This window comes from Rutidosis leptorrhynchoides, chromosome 1, assembly GCF_046630445.1.
Source record: "Rutidosis leptorrhynchoides isolate AG116_Rl617_1_P2 chromosome 1, CSIRO_AGI_Rlap_v1, whole genome shotgun sequence".
In the NCBI taxonomy this organism is placed as follows: Eukaryota; Viridiplantae; Streptophyta; class Magnoliopsida; order Asterales; family Asteraceae; genus Rutidosis; species Rutidosis leptorrhynchoides.
In genome coordinates this window covers 132261418-132281164 of record NC_092333.1, presented here as the reverse complement: position 1 = coordinate 132281164, position 19747 = coordinate 132261418, and the positions used below count along the sequence as shown (strand labels likewise).

Genomic DNA, 19747 nt, shown 5'->3' with positions numbered 1-19747 from the left:
TTTAAACTTGATCTTAATATGAAATCGACATGATAAGCAAAGTCTGTAATGTTGAAGTCTCAAAAACTTCGAACTGTGTTCATGTATACATTTGACCTTTGACCAATCCCGACGATTCACGAACCTTATAATTGTAAACAGAAATGTATATATGAATGATTATATATATAAACAATCATATATAATAAACAAGATATATTAATGAACTGTTATATGATTCAGTTATTATGAAAGATAACTTAAAGTAACTAAAACTTGTCATACTATTATGGTTACTAAAAATAATCATTTCCAAATAAAATTATTATCATAATTACTTTTATCATTTATTTTATTATTATTTGTATTATGATTATGATAATTAGTATTAATATAATTAGTATTATTATTATAATTATCATCAATATTATCATTATTTATTTCATGAAGATTAAAATCATTATTATTATTACTATTAATATTATTATAATTATTATTATTTGTATTTAGATTATTATTAAAATAATTATAATTATTAATTATCAATAATAATTTTATAAAATCGCACTTAAGATTTTGGAATCAGAATCTGATACGCATAGCCATCAACTATTTTCCAATTTTGTTCTTGTCTCCAAAGTTTGTTTCATATCATTATCATTAGTACAGATTAGGTATTAAGCAGATTTGATTTATCCTTGTTTATATTTAGCTCTCTGTTCTTTGTTTTGTCTCATTGAGAAATTAATACCCACATCCCTTATAAGATTGATCGACTTCAGTTGAAGATTATGCCAAAATAACTTCACGTTCCCAATTACCAATCACTAACACCTCCACCAAGCTAAGATGCCACTGTTCAACAGCTATCACCTTCGTTAAACCATTTATTGTGTTTTGTTTTCGAATTATCAATTACAAGAACCACTTCACCATCTACTACAAACACACTACATCTTTGTGTTCTTGCTCGATGAAAACAACCACCACGTAAACTTGTCTGTTTTTTTTTCTTTCTTTCTTCTTCTTATTATTATTATTTTGTTGTCGAAGCACCCATCTTCTCTTCTAAATAGATGACGTATATGATACATGATAAACCATACCAAACCGCCACATTCTATCATACAATCACCACCTTTCTTATTCTTTCCTTTTTGTCTCGAGTTCAAACACCGATGCAACCAAATCTCCACCCATTTAATTATCATCACTCTTGTTCTCCTCTTTTTCTATCTCTCATTCGATCAAGCAACAAACCACACCAAATTCACATACGATCACAATTACTGCTACAACTTATCATGTTTCTTTCGGTTCGAGTAACTCAGAACCAAATCAACCAACCCACCATTTGATCATCACCCTTGTAATCAACTTCCACCACAATCATTATTATGTTTTTATGCTTCTGACTTGAACCCGTCACCACCACTCTAGTTCTGCCTTCCTATCAAACCATATCACCACTAAACCACTTCAGTTTGTTTCTTGTTTCGAATTTAAACACCACAACCACAAAGAACTACAACTAATACTAGTTGCTGAGTATTATCGATTGTTGCAGCTACCTTCAACCGCCATCTATTTTTTTTCTTTCTTCTTCCTGCCAACTGTCACTGCTACGTTTGCTTGTAATAGCAGTTTTGTTACTGCATCTGCTCCTGTTGTTCGAACACAAGAAACCAAAGTAAGAAATGTAAATGAATTATTTGTTAGATACCATATAAGTGATTAAAAAGGTGGTGAATGGGTTGGCAAATGGACAACATCTTGGATTTTAAAATCTACTCACACTCACTTTATTTTAAATCAATCATACATGGGGACACTTCACAAATTCATGGCCGACATTTTGGGTCTTCAAAAAGGGACGTCCAAATTTCCTTTCTTTCTTTTAAAATAGCTAGGATGATAATGAAGGAACCCCACCACTACAAAACCAAAAAGAAGTCTATCGTGATACTATGGTGAATTTGTATTATTCGGTGTAAATGCCTAGTCAATTAGGAGAATCGAAAAACAAACTGTTTTGGGACCATCTTATTACTATTTTAGATTGAGCCGTAGATATGAAGTGGATGTATGATGTAGTGGGATGCATGATTAGAGTAGGGTCAAGGGATGAGTATGAGCTAAAAGTTGTGTTACTAAACAAATAAACAGAATCTTTAATTGTTGATAATGGGAACGTGATAAATAAAGATGATTGCCGAGAACCTAGTAATATGAATTAAGATATACTACATAATTGAAAAGCATACATGTGGGACAAATCTAAAGTTATTGGTTGGAATAATGGCATGTACTACTACTGCTACTTGAATTCTATATTTTTTTTTCGGTGATGGAGTGCTGTATATAGGGCCAAGGGGCCAACTAGATACTGATCGTGTTTTTAAAACCAACCGGGATTCTTTTAATTTGCGGAGGACTAATTAAAGTGATGGACCGATGTAACTCTAGGCCATGGTGCTAGTGACAAGTTCAAACATTTACAAATGATAGATTTGTGGCCGACATGTATGATCAATATGGGTGACAAGAGATAAAGTTATATTTCTTTATGTTACACGATTTGATGTTGGGTGATTGATAATTTTATAGTTAATAATGATACATGATTATGGTAGAGTATGGTGATGTACGAAGTTAAGTATATCATGATATGATTATGATGACGAAAAAGAGATGAATGAAGATGCATGTTGATGTTAATGATACATGATAGTCTAAGAATAAGATTAGATGATGTTTAGGATAATGGTCGGTTTAGTTTTGAAGAAGGTGAAGAAAGAAATGGAAAATGAGTTAATACGGGTTATATAGTTTAGACTGTGGAATTAAAACAGGAAAACGGATTGGTTCAGGTGGTTTAGGTTGTTATCGTGTTAGCAGGACGTCGCGGGTTCAAACCCGGACTTGGGCATTTTTTTAGGGACTACTTCATGAGGTTCGTGAATCCGAGGCCAACCCTGCACTTGTTCAATATAGTCATATGTATTTTTACTACAAAATACAATAGGTGAGTTTCATTTACCCTTTTTCTCTCTTTACATTTTTGGGCTGAGAATACATGCAAATGCTTTATTAACTGTTTTACCATATTTACATGCGTGAGTTTCATTAATCCCTTTTTAAATGCTTTTGCAATATATGTTTTTGGGACTGAGAATACATGCGCTGTTTTTATAACTGTTTTACGAAATAGACACAAGTACGTGAAACTACATTCTATGGTTGAATTATCGAAATCGAATATGCCCCTTTTTATTAAGTCTGGTAATCTAAGAATTAGGGAACAGAAACCCTAATTGACGCGAATCCTAAAGATAGATCTATCGGGCCCAACAAGCCCCATCCAAAGTACCGGATGCTTTAGTACTTCGAAATTTATATCATGTCCGAAGGAGGATCCCGGAATGATGGGGATATTCTTATTTGCATATTGTTAATGTCGGTTTCCAGGTGTTCAATCCATATGAATGATATTTTTGTCTCTATGCATGGGACGTATGTTTATGAGAAATGGAAATATGAAATCTTGTGGTCTATTAAATTATGAAATGATTATTTATGATAAACTAATGAATTCACCAACCTTTTGGTTGACACTTGAAAGCATGTTTATTCTCAGGTATGAGAGAAATCTTCCGCTGTGCATTTGCTCATTTTAAGGATATTACTTGGAGTCATTCATGATATATTTCAAAAGACGTTGCATTCGAGTCATCGATTTCATCAAGATTATTATTAAGATAATTATGGTTAGATATATTATGAAATGGTATGCATGCCGTCAACTTTCAATGTAATGAAAGATTGTCTTTTCAAAAACGAATGCAATGTTTGTAAAATGTATCATATAGATGTCAAGTACCTCGCGATGTAATCAACTGTTGTGAATCATTTATAATCGATATGGACTTCGTCCAGATGGATTAGGACGGGTCCTTTCATGTGTTTCTCCAAAATCCCCCCCATTCGCTAAACAATGTTTAAGAAAGTTGTGGAAACCTAACGAATCTTGATTTCTGTCAACAATTCACTATCACCTCTCATCAATTAATAGCGTGTTATTATATGTTTCTTTGATTTGTTTATTGTTTTTTATTATTACTCCCTTTTCTCACTTTAAGTGTACATATTTTTATTTTGAAATGTCTCATTTCAAGTTTTCTCTTTGTATTTTAACCAATTATAAGAGGTTATGTGCATAAATCCAACCTCTTGGGCATCGGTATTCCTTCTTTAGAGATTAACAGACTATCGACCATTATTGGTTGCAAGGCAGCGCAATTTCCCTTTTTATATCTAGGAATCCCCATTGGAGCGAACATGAAGTGCATTGATAACTGGAACCCTATTGTTCACAAGGTAGAAAAACGTCTTTCCAAGTGGAAAATGAATCTTTTATCTTTTGGTGGGCGTTTGACTTTAATCAAATCGGTTTTGGGAGCTCTCGGAACGTATTATTTATCTCTTTTCAAGGCACCAAAGGGAATCACTAATAAGCTCGAATCCATTCGCTCAGATTTTTTATGGGGTGGTACTAAGGATGACCGAAAAATTCATTGGATCAAATGGGATGATATCACTAAAAGTAAAGAGAAAGGTGGTCTCGGTGTTGTTAGTTTTCATTCTTTAAATAAAGCTCTTATCTATAAATGGCGATGGATATATGTAAATTGCACCGGGTGGTTATGGAACTCAATTATACAAGCTATTCATGGATTCCAAGCTGATGGTTTGTATCCTCATGTGAAGAATGGACATACAGGTACTTGGGCCCAAATTAATCGCATGATTCTAAGCATACACGAACAACACCCGAATGTATGTAATAGTCTCTCAAAAAAGATCGGTAACGGAAAAGACTCATTTTTTGGCATGATAATTGGCTTGAAAATACTCCTCTTCGGGTCAGATTCCCTAGGCTTTATACCCTCGAGGTAGATAAATCTTGCAAAGTTTCTGATCGAATCTCAAACGTCGGTTGGAATTGGTTATGGCGTCGTGACATTAGATCCGGGATCGAGCTCCAGCAACTGCAGGAGTTAACAGTTGCTATTGATCTTGTTACATTATCAGAAAATGATGATTCTTGGGTATGTAATGGTCTTCCGAAATGTATATTCTCTGTTTCCGAATTTCGAAAGTTGTTGGATGTTTCTCCTATGGGTTGTTGGCTAACTCATTGGTGTAAGGCAATTCCTCCAAACATTAATTTTTTCATTTGGAGAGCACGGTTAAACAGGTTACCGGACAAATGTAATTTGGTTGATAAAGGTGTTCCATTGGAAAGTGTTATTTGCTCTTACTGTAATGTGCATGGGGAGGATCTTCCTCACATCTTCTTTGAATGTGATGTTGCAACTCAAGTTTGGATTTTTATCACTAAATGGCTTGACATAGTTCTTCCTGTATGGCATTCGGTAAATGAACTTTGGGAGTGGATTATGACAACACATCTTTCCTCTACGAAAATCATTGTTCTAGAAGTTATTTGCTACGCTACTCTATGGTCCCTTTGGCGGTTTAGAAACGGATGCATATTTGATCCTTCAAAATTTAGAAAATGTCACATTTTAGATTTTATCGTTTCCTCCTCTTTCGATTGGCTTTCCTCAGTTTACAAGAAGGCTAATCTTAATTGGAATACTTGGTTGTTAAATCCTTTAATGTCTTTGTAATTTTTTAGCTCCTTGCTAGTTTCATTAATAATATTTCTCAGCTGTAAAAAAAAAAATTTATAAGAGGTTATTCTGAAGAGAAAGATTTCTGATTGAAAGATAATGAAGTTAGTAATATTTTCTAAACTGTGTATAAGAAGTAAGTGGACACTTAGAATGGAACGGAGGTAGTACTTGTTATTCTTAGTTGCATTTTTATTGAGATAATCACACTGCTACTGTTTTATTGCTAAAACAACTCAAATATACATACATTGCACACATATAATCTATACATAATATACAAACAAATCATTGATTTATCAATATCAATCTGATTTAGGAGTGTTTAGTGAGTATCATTTTGCTACTCCTATTACATCACATAAACACACACATAATACTAAATTCTGTTCCCTGTACTAGTGTGTTCATCATCGACACTTTATTTAATTTTTTTTTTTGAAAGGCAAGACCCCAAAGCGAAGTTAGTGGGTACTGAACCTGGGTCTCCTTTGTAGATTCTCAAACACCCAACCACTTAACCACCCCTTTGGGGTTATCAATTATGTTCCCTATACTAGTGTGTTACATCATCGACACTTTATCTTCAACCTTGATTCAATACCCAAATAACACGAAATTGGTGCTAGAAAATTCACTTACAAACGGTATCGATTGTAAGTGTGTTTCAAATTGAATGACTCACAATACGATTCAGTGATCTTGTTTGTTTAATTCATTTTTATTTCATACTTTCATTTAGATAAACATTGTTATTAATCGTTGAATTTTGAATTTGTATTGATCACTATGTTTCCGACATATTACTAGGAGACGTTGTATAGTACTCTTCATTATTATTATTATTATTTTATTATAAATATTATATTATACTCTTTATTAAAATTAAAATACAAAGTGAAATGAACACTAGCTCTTTGCAACTATTTTGTACTTTTCGTATGGGAACTGATATTTCCAAATTCATTTTTGATAAATTCATTTAAGTTTACTGCAATGCCCTTAAATGATGTGTTATACAAGTTTCATGTTAGAATTTATTTGAGGGTATTTTAGAAAGATGTGTTCAAAGAGTTGTGGATCTATCAAAATTGCATTTGGAAATATCATCTCCCTTTTCGTATTTTATTTATTTTCTAATCTATTTTATTTTAAAAAAATAATATTACCCGCCGTAACACACATATTTTCCATCTCCTTATCTCTAATCTTGAAATTTGATAGGAAGTACCTCTAGTGGTCATTGAAGTAGTTGTGTTAAATGTCTAGCTTACAAGTAATAAATATTTCACACAAGAAATGAACACCATAAAGGCCTTCATGTCCATCCACACATTTCATTATTGGATTAGCATTAACTTATGGGTTCAGCTGTATATTATTTAACCAAAACCATGTAAGAATGTAACAAATTTTTATGTCCATTTACAAAAAAAGGATGTTCTTAAGAAAAGCAAACATGCGATTATGTCATGCTAAAATACAATTTTTCCCTTCAAAAGAATAAAATATCCTTTGACGATAAGATTGTAATACACATACATCATATTCTTTTTTCCCTAAATAAATATAATAACATTGAATGGATTCAAAGATCAACAACTACAACCGATACAAATAAATTCCAAACCAAGCTAAACAAATGGCAACTAAAACTGAAAACCTAAATCCATTTTTTAGCCAACGATGTGGAAAACAAAAGGCTAAGAAAATGGAGTAATAAACATGCGTAACAATGCTAACAAAGAAAAATATAAGTATTAAAAGCAATAAAAGCAGTATCTAATTAAAGTAGAAAAACAGAAAAAAATCGACGATGATTGGGTGAACGTTGACCGCCACAGTAACAACAACAGAAGCACCAGCAACCATTAAGCGTCCCACACCGTCACAATATGAAACCAAGCCGCAAAAAGCCGGCTGCACCTTAGATCTATAACTTGATCTCCAACTGGGAGATCGTCATCTGCTTTAAACATGAAGGCATCAACGGGAAGGAAAGGGTCCGAAAAACATAACCACGCTTCGGATATCTCCAAACCGTCGAGTAACCCACACTCACCACCACCTCCCCGAGCCCCCTCCAAATACATCATATGCTACATAGATAGGTCTTAATATCATTAACTTTACATTAATGAGTATCATTCCATTGCATTATTTACCTTTAACCTAAGAATGGAATCTTACCGTTTTCACTGCGTGTAAGAATGGTTGTAATAGTTAGATGTACAATTAAATTTAAAGTTATAATGGTTTTTCTATTCGAGTTATAAGTAGGACATGTATTTATAACTCTAATGTAAGTGGCCTATTTGGAATAGTCCGTGACCATTTCTCAAACCTTCTAGACCACTCAAAGTTTCAATCTCGCAAGGAGTTCAAGGTCACAACCACTATGCTACCGTGAGATGGTTTATAATAGATGTAGAACCTGCCATTGATGTTTCTTATAAAAGAGATTAGGGTTGTTACCTTTTTCTTCTGTCTTTATAAGGGACGAATTAATAAATGATGACAAGGAGAGAACTCTCTCTTTCAACTGTTGTCAATAAAACAAGCACACACTATCTGATTACACACACACACACACACACACACATATATATATATATATATATATATATATATATATATATATATATATATATATATATATATATATATATACACGTTTGTATACAAAAAAAATACATATGCATTGTATCTTTTAAAGTGTGCATTTAGTGGTAGCCGGAAGTTGTGTCAGTATAGTTAGTACTGGTTGCATGTTACCATCTTAAGAAGCCACCTCTATATATCTATCATATCCCCACGTACCCCTGTGTAAACCATAGGTTACGAATCTATAAAAAAGCCTTAGTGTATATATATATATATATATATATATATATATATATATATATATATATATATATATATATATATATATATATATATATATATATATATATATATATATATATAATATTTGATTCAAACAAAAGGTCAAAAAATTCGTAACTAATTGTCTAGTATGTAGGATTAATGTGCAAGGTACAACATATAACTATATGGCCAACCTCATTTGAGACTTCGGGGTCACACACATATACACCGAGACGTCAAATAAAATATATATATATGATGTATATATATTACTCAAGTAACAAAATAGTAAAGCGAAATTAATTCATTTACTATTCATATAAATAGTAAATGAATAGAAATTAATTAATTTACTATTCACATGAAAGCGACATGAGAGAAATTATTAATTATAAGTTACATAACATACCCCTGAAGTATTTGAGAAATACAACTTTATGATATATATTTTTTCTAATTTGGATTCACAGATTTTTCATAAAGGTTCTCGGGTGTTTTAAAAAAAATATCTTTATATATTGCACCAAATTAGTTCATATCGTATTCTTTCAGTGAACTAAAAAAAACACATATTACATATTTTGATTTCATAATATTAACCAAAGGTTGATTAATATTACTTGGGTTTGGACTAGCATCCATTGACGGTTGTTTAAAGTGTAGTGTGGACTATCCAAAGAGACGGTCATACTTTTGATCGTAATTTTCTCTCCGTCTCATCAATTCTTCAAGAAAGGTATATCGTTAACTCCTCTTTTATTTTATATTCATGACAATTATTATGATGTAACTGGATCACTGGAAAAGATTAATCGTGTGCATGTTTCATTAAATAAGTGAAAATTTAATCTTGTTAAATTTTGTTCATAAAATAATAAAAGATTATTATTTTAACTATCCGCTGAATTAATCTGTTTTGGTAAAAGTACACACGATTTTTCATCAGTGGTATCCGAGCCGTTTTTACACCATCTTAATTGTCGCGTGATTTTTTTTCGATTTAGCTTTGTGGTGAATTGGTAACAGTCAAAACCTTTATGGTTTTGAAAGTCAACTTTGTTGATTACCTCATGACGCACGAATAAGATCTGGAAAAAAAATCACTGTTATAAATTTTGAATTTATTTGTTGAATATTTATTATAATTGTTGATTGTTTTATTCCATGGTTATACACATGCATTGTAACCATGGACAAGCCATATTTAAGTTTTAATAATGTAGTTATTAAAATTGTGATTGCACACATAGCTCATAATGCCCCGACCTATGTATGATTGTCGTGATTGTTGATTACGGCAATATTATGTCATGTTGATTATTTGTATTATTAGAAAGGCTATTTTGAAGCCAAAATTGTATTATATTTATTTTTCATTTTCATAGTATTGTATTTAAGTTTATTTTAATTTGTAAAAGTACTAGTTTAGTTGTATTTTCAAATTTAAATAAATGTAACAAGATGAAGATTGAAGATAAAATACAACATGCTTTTGGCTTAGAAGATGGCGAACAGATCAAGTTGACAACGATGGCGTTTGTCAAGTTTTCACTTGATTCTTGAATCAAGTGGGAGCTACGATATTACCCTTAGTTTGACCTCTTGATCCCATGTCAGCTCATGAGATCAAGCATAGGATTTTTGGGCTAGGCTATGTGTGTGTGATGCATGGTATGGTTGTGTTTTATTTTTCTGCATTTATATTTAATTATTGATTATAATATATGCTAAATATTTTTGATGAAAACATCAAATAAAACTAGTAACGAGTTTCAAAGGTTAAAATTGATGATTTAAAAAAAGTTAAACTCTAACGAGTTTAAAGTTAAATATTTTTTTTTGAAACTCAAATAATATATATGAGCGACATCTTTTAAAAATGTTTTAAAATGATACACAAAGTGTATTTGTTATTTTTCATATAAAATAAAATAACAAACTAGACGCATAAACACGATCGACATATATAAAATTGGTTAGAATGATTTTTAACAAAAAGTGTAGCGAATCTTGTGTGCATGCATTATTCGTTAACACAAACATTTTTAAAATACCCGTCAAATTTAAGTCATGCCATCCAATAAGCTTGCAAACACTCCTCGTTATTTTTTGATTACGGTGAGACCTAATTGAATTATAGCCACGAGGTGGATTTTCAGTTACGAGTGAGACTAGGCTGAATTTCCACTGTTTCCAAATTGGACGACTTAATCGTATTCACGATGAGATCTGAGTTCGAGGCAAGGATGGGACAAACATGCCAATATATAATAGTGGTTTGTTAGACTACACATATCTCAAGGTCCCATAAAGATCTAAGAGTTGCACCTGTGATGCAATTGGTACTCGCTACCTACCAGTAGACTCTATAACTGCTAGCTGATCAACAGATGTAGTTATGGAACCTCCATGTGGATCTTAGGCTTTCGTAAATTAATTATTTTTAAATATATTAAAACTTGGGTAATTAATTTATTAAAGTATTATATCGAAAATACTAAATTGAACCTTGTTCTTTTGTAGATGTCAAACAATCAAAACGTAAATCAAAACACCCTCCGTTCTTTGTTGGAGAAGGAGAAACTCAATGGTTCAAACTTCCTCGATTGGTACCGCAACCTGAGAATTGTTCTCAAATATGAAGGGAAGTGGAACAAAATTGAAGAACCCTTACCCGAAGCTCCTCCTGAGACAGCTACTGCTGCTCAAAAGAATGCTTATCAGAAGTTATTTGATGAGCAAAAGAAGATAGCTTTAATCATGCTTGCTATTATGACTTCTGACCTCCAAAAGGAAATGGAAGATCGTACAGCATATGATATGATGACTGAGCTGAAAAATATGTTTCAAAAACAGGCTAGTCAAGAGTTATATGAAACTTATAAGCTTCTTCAAACATGCAAAATGGAGGAGGGTCAATAAGTGAGCTCTCATGTCTTGAAAATGAAAAGCTACATTGACCGATTAGAAAAACTTGGAACTACCTTGCCGCCTAACTTGGCTGTGAACACGGTTTTGGTTTCACTACCAAAATCGTATCACCAATTTGTAATGAATTACAATATGCAAGGTTGGGAGAAATCTCCGGCAGAGGTGCACTCGATGCTCAAAACTGCTGAACAGGATATTCCATATAAGGTTTCCAATCCAGGTGTCCTGATGATTAGGGATGGTAAGGTGAGAAAGAATAAGCCGAAAACTTGGGGAAAAGGAAAAGGCAAGTCAATTGCTAAGAAAAAGATTCCACCACCTCCCAAGAAAGAAAACCCAGCGAAAGACGCCGAATGTTTCCACTGTGAAAAAGTTGGCCACTGGAGGAAGAACTGTCCTTCCTTCCTATCTGAGTTGAGAAAAGGCAAAGCTGGCCAGACCAGCAAATCAGGTATATTTCATATACAGTTATATACTTTTTCTAGTGATTCCTGGATTTTTGATACTGGTTGTGGTACTCACATCTGTAACAATATGCAGGGAATGAGAAGAAGTAAGAGACTGAAGAACAACACACTAGACTTAAGAGTGGGGAATGGGGCTCGAGCTGCTGTCGAAGCTATTGGCACCTATGAGCTTACTCTATCTAGTGGTCTTATTGTTTTGTTGATACAATGTCATTATGCTCCTAGTATTACGAGCAATGTAATTTCAGTTTCTCTTTTGAAAAATGTTGGTTTTGAACTTACTTTTACGTACCTTGGTATTTCAGTTTCTAAGAATAATGTATTTTATTTTAATGCTATTCCACGTGATGGTATTTTTGAAATTGATATGCATGGTGTGATTTCAAATAATAATTCTGTATATACATGTACTGCCAAACGAGTTAAGAAAGACTTGAAGAATACCTATCTATGGCATTGTCATCTTGGTCATATAAATAAAAAATGCATTTCAAAATTCCAATCTGATGGGCTTTTGGAATCAACTGGCTCTGAGTCATTTGATGTATGCGAGTCATGTTTATGTGGAAAGATGACAAAGGTTCCTTTCTCCGGTTTAGGTGAAAGAGCTAAAGATCTTTTAGGACTAATACATACTGATGTATGTGGCCCTTTTAGAACTATGTCTAGAAATGGTGAATCATACTTCGTTACATTTACTGATGATTATAGTAGATATGGTTATGTTTACTTGCTGAAACATAAACATGAAGTTTTTGAAACATTCAAAATCTTCCAAAATGAAGTAGAGAATCAACTTGGAAAGACCATTAAAGCCCTTCGCTCTGATCGGGGAGGGGAATATATGAGTCAAGAGTTTTTAGACCACCTAAAGAATCGTGGGATTGTCTCGCAGTTCACTCCACCTTATACACCACAACACAATGGTGTGTCAGAGCGGAGGAATCAAACTTTACTTGATATGGTTCGATCTATGATAAGTCTAACTACTCTGCCGATGTCTTTTTGGGGTTATGCATTAGAGTCTGCTGCACGCATACTCAATATGGTTCCAACCAAGAAGGTAGAAAAGACACCATATGAATTATGGCATGGAAAGAGTCCTAAGTTGTCTTATTTGAAAGTCTGGGTTATGAAGCGTATGTGAAACGTGACACTTCAAATAAGTTAGAACCCAGAGGTATCAAATGTCACTTTGTGGGATACCCAAAGGAAACAATGGGTTACTACTTTTACTACCAAGCTGAAAACAAAGTGTTTACTGCTCGGTTTGCTGAATTCTTTGAAAGAGATCTTCTCTTACAAGAAGTCAGTGGGAGTAAAGTAGATCTTGAAGAAATTCAAGAATCACAAAGTAACATACCTTCTGAAGGCACAAGCCAGCCGCACGTTGAAGCTGAACACACTGTTGGTGAGCCAGAACGTGTTGCACCTATACTTAGTAGATCTAGTAGAACTCTTCATCAACCTGAGAGGTTAAATCTTCTGATTAATTCAAATGAACCTAATCTAGGGGATTATGATGAACCCTCTAGCTATGGTGAAGCCATGTCAGATCCACAATCTGAAAAATGGAGAGATGCTATGAAGGCAGAGATGCAGTCCATGAAAGATAATCAAGTATGGGACTTGATTGATCTTCCACCCAATTGCAAGACAGTGGGGTGTAAATGGGTCTTTAAGAAGAAGGCTGACATGGACAGTAATGTAAATACTTTTAAGGCTCGGTTGGTGGCAAAAGTTTATACTCAAACTCAAGGAATTGATTATGAGAAAACTTTTTCACCAGTCGCGAGCATTAAATCAATTAGGATACTTATTGCCATAGCTGCTTTTCATGATTATGAAATATGGCAAATGGATGTCAAAACCGCTTTCCTAAATGGCGACCTAAGCGAGGACGTATATATGGTTCAGCCGGAAGGGTTTGTGAATCCTAAGCATCCTAATAAAGTATGCAAGCTTCTAAAATCCATTTATGGATTAAAGCAAGCATCCAGGAGCTGGAATCTTAAGTTTGATCAGAAAATCAAAGAGTTTGATTTTTTTCAAAACCAAGATGAGCCCTGTGTTTACATTAGAGCTAGTGGGAGCAAAATTGTCTTCTTGATCTTGTATGTTGATGACATACTACTTATTGGAAATGACATTCCCACTATGCAAGATGTAAAATCTTGGCTTGGAAAATGTTTTGCCATGAAAGATCTTGGAGAAGCTAAGTATATTCTAGGAATCAGGATCTATAGAAATAGATCCAAAAGGCTTATTGGTTTGAGTCAAATTACATACATTGACAAAATCTTGCGAAGATTTAACATGCAAAACTCCAAGCGCGGAGCATTGCCCATGCAAAAGGGCATAACCTTGAGCAAGTCTCAAAGTCCTATCACACCTGCTGAGATAAGACGAATGAAATGTGTTCCGTATGCTTCGGCTATAGGATCCATTATGTATGCCATGTTATGTACTAGACCTGATGTCTCGTTATCTTTGAGTTTGACGAGTCGTTATCAACAGAATCCAGGTGAAGAACATTGGATTGCTGTTAAGAGCATTCTTAAATATTTGCGGAGAACTAAAGATATGTTCTTGGTTTACGGTGGTTTGGAAGAAGAGTTGAGTATTAGATGTTATACAGATGCTAGCTTCCAAACTGATCGAGATGATTCTAGATCCCAGTCAGGGCATGTCTTTGTCATGAATGGCAGGGCAGTTGATTGGAGAAGCTCAAAGCAAAGCACAGTTGCACAGTCTACAACGGAAGCAGAATACATTGCTGCCTCAGAAGCTGCTCAAGAAGCTGTCTGGATTAGGAAGTTTATTGCTGAACTCGGAGTAGTTCCCAGCATTGAATCCCCTATGGAAATGTACTGTGATAATTCAAGTGCTATTATACTTGCGAAAGAATCACGCGTATGTAAAGGTAGCAGACACATTCTTCGAAAGTTTGACTACATTCAAGAAGTCGTTGAGAGGAATGATATTAGTATTCTTAAGGTTCATACAGATGATAATGTGGCTGACCCGTTCATGAAGCCCATGACACACAACAAGCATGATGATCATGCTAGTAGTATTGGACTTCGTTATGCTGTCAATCTTTTTAATTTGTAATTTAGTATTTGGATATTTTTGGAACATTAAGCAGTTTTATCTTAATGAATTGATATATAGTTGGTATGATCAGTTTCATTTATATCACTGTGTTATATATTAGCATGTTTAATCCATGAATAATTTTTGATTATTCAAAATCTCCATAATCGGTTATGTTATGGGAATAACATGAATTAAGATTAATATGAATTTTTGGTTATATTCATTGATGATGAATAGTTAACTTATTGAGACCAAAATTCATATGTATTCATTGATGATGAATATTGAAATGACCCAACCATGAGATATCACTACATTGATCGTAGTCAGTAGTGAATCTTTTAGTGATTATGTTTTTATGTCCTTAGACTTGAGATGCAAGCCAGTTTTGATGTGTGGAACATTGTACTTTGATATAGTTAAATACTGTCCTGAATAAGGCTGTTATAAAGACCATTATTGGGTATAATGTAAAGCTCGTGATAGACACGTGTATGCAATATAGGATTTGTTCCTCTAAAATGTTTGGAGTTAGATACTTTTTGAGCTCCTCGATGAATGAATAAGATAATTGTGTGGCCGCACCCAAATGTAATTAAGATGATACTTAATTAGTTTGGTGATCTAATTCAGTTCTAAGATCGAGAAACAAAATTGTTAAACAAATGAGAATGACTGATGATCCATATCTCAAGTTTAACTAAAGTATCTGAAACAAAAGGACGAATGACATTTAAAACTTACCATTAAAAGTTTCGAGAAACTACCCTCACATGAATTTGGGGACAATGACGTGTTGCTAGACGCTTACCATTGTTTGTATAGTTACTTGGTGTTGTGCTTTGCACAAGTGGGAGTCTGTAGGATTAATGTGCAAGGTACAACATATAACTATATGACCAACCTCATTTGAGCCTTCGGGGTCACACACATATACACCGAGACGTCAAATAAAATATATATATGATATATATATTACTCAAGTAACAAAATAGTAAATCGAAATTAATTTATTTACTATTTATATGAATAGTAAATGAATCGAAATTAATTAATTTACTATTCACATGAAAGCGACATGATAGAAATTATTAATTATAAGTTACATAACTACCCCTGAAGTATTTGAGAAATACGATTTTATGATATATATTCGTTCTAATTTGGATTCACGGATTTTTCATAAAGGTTCACGGGTGTTTTGAAAAAAATACCTTTATATATTGCACCAAATTAGTTCATATCGTATTCTTTCAGTGAACAAAAAAAAAACACATATTACATATTTTGATTTCATAATATTAACCAAAGGTTGATTAATATTACTTGGGTTTGGACTAACATCCATTGACGGTTGTTTGAAGTGTAGTGTGAACTATCCAAAGAGACGGTCATACTTTTGATCGTAATTTTCTCTCCGTCTCATCAATTCTTCAAGAAAGGTATATCGTTAACTCCTCTTTTGTTTTATATTCATGACAATTATTATGATGTAACTGGATCATTGAGAAAGATTAATCGTGTGCATGTTTCATTAAATAAGTGAAAATTTAATCTTGTTAAATTTTGTTCATAAAATAATAAAAGATTATTATTTTAACTATCCGCTGCGTTAATCTGTTTTGATAAAAGTACACACGATTTTTCATCTAGTATTAGGGTGGTACCTGTAAATTCAATCAGATTAAAGAAAGAAAAGCTCAACATTTTGTATATAGATATATGAACAGTAGCAGTAATGAGTCAGAAAGAGGCGTGAAAAAGGCAAGGCATATTGTCAGTTTGTGTATCATCTAAACTTATTTTCACTCCAGGACCAGATTGCGACCTTCTTTTTTAACTTATTCTTCTTCTAATTAACACTAGTACTACTGTTTACTTGTCCCACTGGCTTTTCATCAATTCAAACATACCTTTATATTTCATATAAATTTCACACATTTGTTGCACCACCAAATACACACACTATCAACTTATACTGAATACTTTGTTTGCTAGGGTGAATTAGTCTTTTATGAAGGAGACATTCAAAGGATAAGAAGAAGAACAAAGAAGGTGATCTGCATATATATAGCATGGAGTGGAGTGGTGGGATCAATCCTAGACCATTTATACCTCGCCCAACGGCGCAAAGTTCGTTTGCTTTTCTTTACAACTATAACAATGATCATTACATGTACCCACCACCTGGTATGTAATTAATTCGATCAATTCGATCTCGTCTTTTCACTCTATGAACTTTTGTTTCATTAGATCGATGCATTATGGGTTAATTGGCATGTTCAAGCCGAAACAAATTAGTTCTTAAGTTAGAACTAGTTGATCAATTTTCCTGCAGAGCTAGCTAAACATAAATTACATTTTTTAAGTATGTTTGTCAAATTAATGCAAGTGTAGTGTATATAATGTCCTCGTATAATATAAATGGGTAAACAGATAAGATTTTTGCCGGAAAAAAAAACAGATAATGGTTTTTAAGGTTTTTTCTGTTCTTTATGGGTATTGTTCGGGTGTAGTATCAAACTGTAGGATTTTCTGAGTCTGTGAGCTTATATTTTCTCATTCAGTTTTTAACTTGATTTTTTGTTTAGTTTAACTACTTTCATAAAGTAATGACATATATTGCATAATTTCAAAAAAAAAAAAAAAATGGTTTTCTTCACAAGATCTCATGAGCTACACACACAAAAACATGGACAAACATAGATGCAGCAAGAATAAAAGTGCTCACCTATCAGATATATGATACTGAATCTCTACATAAAGTATGATCACGTGAATTGAATAATATAGTAAAAGATGTATAGTATCATGCATTAAGATCGATTCGTCATATGTTATATAAGAACGATTTAATAACGGAATTAGTTCATATATCTCCATGCATCTTTTAGATATTCAATCATATATGTCTACTTAAGTCACCATTGATAATATGCCTTTTTGGCATTCCCATAGTACTTGCATACATCTAAGAGCTTGAAGTTTTTGTGTGCATAAAAGAATGTTAAATTAGTAGTAATTAAGTGATAAAATTTAATGAAAAATATAAACAGGAGTGGCGGAGATGAAGCATCAAATGATGCAAGCACCATTAGCAATAATGGAAATGAACCAAAATGAGTATGAAAATAATAACAATCAAGATAAGAAGAAAAGGTTAACAAATGAGCAGTTAGAGGCACTAGAAAACACTTTTCAGGAGGAGAAGAAACTTGACCCTGAAACCAAGATGAAGTTAGCACATGAACTTGGTCTGCAGCCAAGACAAATTGCAGTGTGGTTTCAAAACCGACGTGCACGATGGAAGACTAAGCAGCTCGAGTGTTTATATGATACCCTAAAACAAGAGTTTGATGCTGTCTCAAGAGAGAAACAGAAGCTTCAAGAAGAGGTACATACAAATACAAATACCCTTAAATGTAAAATTATTATATGTTCCACAAAGTTGGTGGTACTTTCAAGATTTAGTTCTAAATCATCACTTAGTCAACAATTTATAGCTAGTTTCATCAATTGTAGTCTTTCATTATTAATGATTTTTCGGTACTTAAACGGTAAACGAATAAAGACTACAATAAAAGTTTTATTTTTTGACGCTTACATTATTTTTGACGCTTTAAATTATAAATAATTTGATATGTTTCTGACACACATAAGTGTCATAAAGTTAAGTTGTTGACACTTAAAAGCGACAGAAATTAATAAGAATGCAATGACACTTGGATATGTTAAAAAGTTAATAGCACTTAAAAACTTTGAAGCCATAGTTTTTCATGCTTAAATTTTTTGACACAAAATTTTTCCACTATCCAAACTTGCATTTCATATTTTGAGGAGCTAAAAGATCATTTAAAAAAGTGTCACAACCTATAAAGTTTGTTGTGATAAAGGTCTTCTTAATAAAGGTCTTCTTATCAGATATAAGCGGCTTCACCTGGTTATTCCATTACAATTTGACCCTTTATTCACTATAGTACCCCAAGATAAGTTGTTACTTAGTAAGGTTCGAACATGAGATCTCTTATCCTTTTTTTAGTACTTAATTCTCTAGTTTTGATCCCAAGGTTTTAGCATTGAGAACTATACTTAAGGAACAAGTTAGCAAGAGACAAGGCGCAGGATCTAGCACGGGGTACACTTACGTGTCTGGCGAAGATACTGTGGAAAGCACGTCAGTTGCAACCGTTCGCACCTCTAACAACCACCCGCATCAGCTGACACTAGGCCAACATCAGGCTGCTACAACCGCCCCATATGACAGTAACTATGTGATGAACTACGATCCGGCCACATCTGTGCCCGCTCCACCTTACAATAACTGGGCGGTTCTCCCATCTTATCCTTAGAATTAGTATTAGTGTATGTATTATTTAGCTATTTGTTTATGTGACTACGTGATTTATCGAATAATATTTCTTATTTATCGTTTTTACTAGTTAAAAAACATGATTTTGATCCGAGCTAACGGCTTTTCAGACGGTATAAAAGTTTATTGTACAGTATATATTTATTTGAAGTATTATCATTTGTTTGACTAATTATATTATGTAGATATGCATATATGGACTGTATGGTGTATGGACTATGTATGGTCTAGCTAACATTACCTTCTATATAACCAAAGGGCCACCAAAGGGCCCATTTGTCTGGCGGTCTCGAAGTGCTCCTCTCACCTTGAAGTCATGAATTCAAATTCCCTTATGA

General features: G+C 33.3%; 1 protein-coding gene across 1 annotated transcript; it reads left to right on the top strand.

Annotated features, from left to right (window-relative positions):
- The first annotated feature begins 17115 nt into the window (after positions 1–17115).
- LOC139865138 (homeobox-leucine zipper protein ATHB-22-like) lies at positions 17116–19389 on the top strand. The gene is made up of 3 exons (XM_071853617.1): positions 17116–17230; positions 18097–18434; positions 19108–19389. Exons 1-3 carry the CDS (start codon positions 17116–17118, stop codon positions 19387–19389), a joined length of 735 nt encoding a protein of 244 aa, XP_071709718.1.
- The last annotated feature ends 358 nt before the right edge of the window (positions 19390–19747 follow it).